The sequence below is a fragment of the Pteropus vampyrus genome, unplaced genomic scaffold, assembly GCF_000151845.1.
Source record: "Pteropus vampyrus isolate Shadow unplaced genomic scaffold, Pvam_2.0 Scaffold798, whole genome shotgun sequence".
Classification (NCBI taxonomy): domain Eukaryota; kingdom Metazoa; phylum Chordata; class Mammalia; order Chiroptera; family Pteropodidae; genus Pteropus; species Pteropus vampyrus.
This window is the reverse complement of record NW_011889579.1, coordinates 7,822-10,258: the sequence shown is the minus strand read 5'-3', so window position 1 is coordinate 10,258 and position 2,437 is coordinate 7,822. Positions and strand designations below refer to the sequence as shown.

The 2,437-nt window shown below is 38.9% G+C and overlaps 1 gene segment (V, D, J or C); it reads left to right on the top strand.

The window, feature by feature from the left end:
* Positions 1 to 1,457: 1,457 nt before the first annotated feature.
* Positions 1,458 to 2,042, top strand: LOC105309604. The segment is given in 2 exon segments: positions 1,458 to 1,509; positions 1,750 to 2,042. Coding segments are annotated over 2 exon segments (345 nt in total).
* Positions 2,043 to 2,437: the final 395 nt, after the last annotated feature.

Sequence of the window (2,437 nt, the reverse complement as noted above, 5' to 3'; positions counted from 1 at the left end):
AATCGACAATTATTCATTGCGGACATGCTGAGTTTTACATACACACTACATGCTGCAAAAAATGAGCTATTAGAAAATGCACAGTATCTGCTCTCATCAAATGTATAGACTAGTTAGTTATATAGGTATCTGACTAAACAGACTAGTGTGAGACAAGGACTAAGCTTAGGAAAGAAGAGGTGGTATGAAGACAGACAAAGAGCCCAACCCACCCCATCCCTCCCATGAGTAGTGAGTCAGAGACAGCCTGGAGTCTGTGATGCCTAAGCTAAGACCTGAAGGTTTGGCAGAAGTTAATCAGGTTGAAAGATAGAAGGTAGTGTGCTTAAAAGTAGGAGGAGCACATACAGGCAATAGAAATCATAGTGAATTTCAGGACTGTATGTCAATGTTATAAAATATATATTTGGTTTCAGATATATATATGAAATAAATAAGCATAATCTTTGTGAAGTTGCCAATTGTATTCTCTAATTACTTGAGATTCTATTAATAACTTCTTCTTTTGACACCTATATGTGTCTTAGGTTCAAATACTGGAGATACAACTCCAAAGAAAGAAACCTTGTGCCTGCCCTCAGGAAGCTTGTAGCATGTTGAGTAGATTAGAAAATAGTGTAATCAAAGCTATCACGAGAGAAAAGTTAAATATGACCACCTAACAGAGGCATCGAAATTGGAAACAGAATATAAGGGAAGGCTCCCTAAGAGTGATGATATAGAAGTTAAGACTCATTAAAGAATTAGTCAAAATGGAGTGAGGGAAAGAATATTATAGAAAAGAGAAATAGAATGTGCAAAGGTACAAAGTCAAGGTTTAGTTTACAAGAATGACAGCAAACAAATTCAGAATGGCTGGAGCATGCAACTCAAAATGGGCGACAGAAAATATAAAACTAAACAATACGCACGTCGTGAAAATGGTCATAAGCCATCACACAATGATTGGACATTATCTTGAAGACACTATTTAGCACAAAGAGGGATCTGAAGAAGCAAATGGTATAATAAAATGTTCTTATCTGAAGAATTAGCGTTTTCTATATCAATATATACTTATAGATATAATCGTACATATATTTTCCCTTGATTTTTCTTTTTCTTCAATCCTAGAGTAATTATTTCTCTAACACAGTATTTTGATAGGCCTTTCCTTATACCAAAAATAAAGACCTACCTTGGATGTAAATGTATTCAAAACAAGCCCAAATCCTCATCTTAAACATTTCTCAGCCCAGCCACAGGGGAGCACTATTTTAAAAGTATTCTAGATAAAGGTGTATAATTCTGCATAAAGTGTGAAAGTGCTGCGATACCTCTCTCATTGGTTGTCCTCCTATGTTGCAATATTCTACAAACAACTGGAATATGCCTCACTCTGAGCTCAGAGTAACTCCTGCTGAGGAAGCCCGTTCAGAAGCTGACCTGGTGCATTGATTTAGCTGGGGATCTGAGACATGGAGACTCTCCTGAAAGTGCTTTCAGGCGCTCTGTTGTGGCAGTTGGCATGTGAGTACACGGTGCAATCTAGGAGAGGCTTATAATGGTGACAGCACCCTGAGGGCAGCAACTGGGTTGTGTTTCTGTCCTGTGGAGTGCCCTTGTGGGAAGCAGACAGAAAGAAAAGTGTGAGAAATATTCTTTGATCATATGGTGATGTTTATACTCTGAGTAAAGTAAAAAGAGAGAAAATCACCCTTCTTTTATGAGACTGAGCATCTTATGGGCATTTGCTGTGTTTCTTATCAGGCGTGAGAAGCCTAGAAGTGCAGCAGAGTCCTCAGTCCATGATAATCCAAGAGGGAAAAGATGTCACCATCACGTGCAAGTCTTCAGAGGCTTTATATTCACTGCATTGGTATCTTCAGAAGCGTGAAGAAGGCCCTATCTTCTTGATGATGTTACAGAAAGGTGGAGATGAGAAGAATCGTGACAAAATAGTTGCCATATTTAATGACAACGAGCAGCAAAGCTCCCTGCACATCACGGCCTCCCAGCCCAGACATTCGGGCACCTACTTTTGTGGAGTAGAGACACAATGATACTCAGGCCTCCAAAGGCTGTTCTCAAACCTGCAGCTGGGCCACAGATGCTCACCTAGCACACGGCTCTAATGGGGCACTTACCAGAAGGCTCATCCAGGAAAAAAATGAAAGACTTGAGTGAATTTAATTACTTTACATTAAATGCAATTAGTGGGCCCGCTTTTAAGAATGTATCTAATTGGTCAGTCTTTTGCCAATAATTCTATAATTTCTGAGTAGGTAACTATGTACTTGTGTGGTAGATAGCTTAGATTAAGAGGAGAATCACATAAATTTCAGATTCAGATAGCAGAGTGAATTGTGATATGACTTAAGCTCCATATGTGAACTACTTTTTTGAATGTATTCCGTGTGAAAACGCAAAGTAACCTCTCTCCTCTGCTAGGTATCTA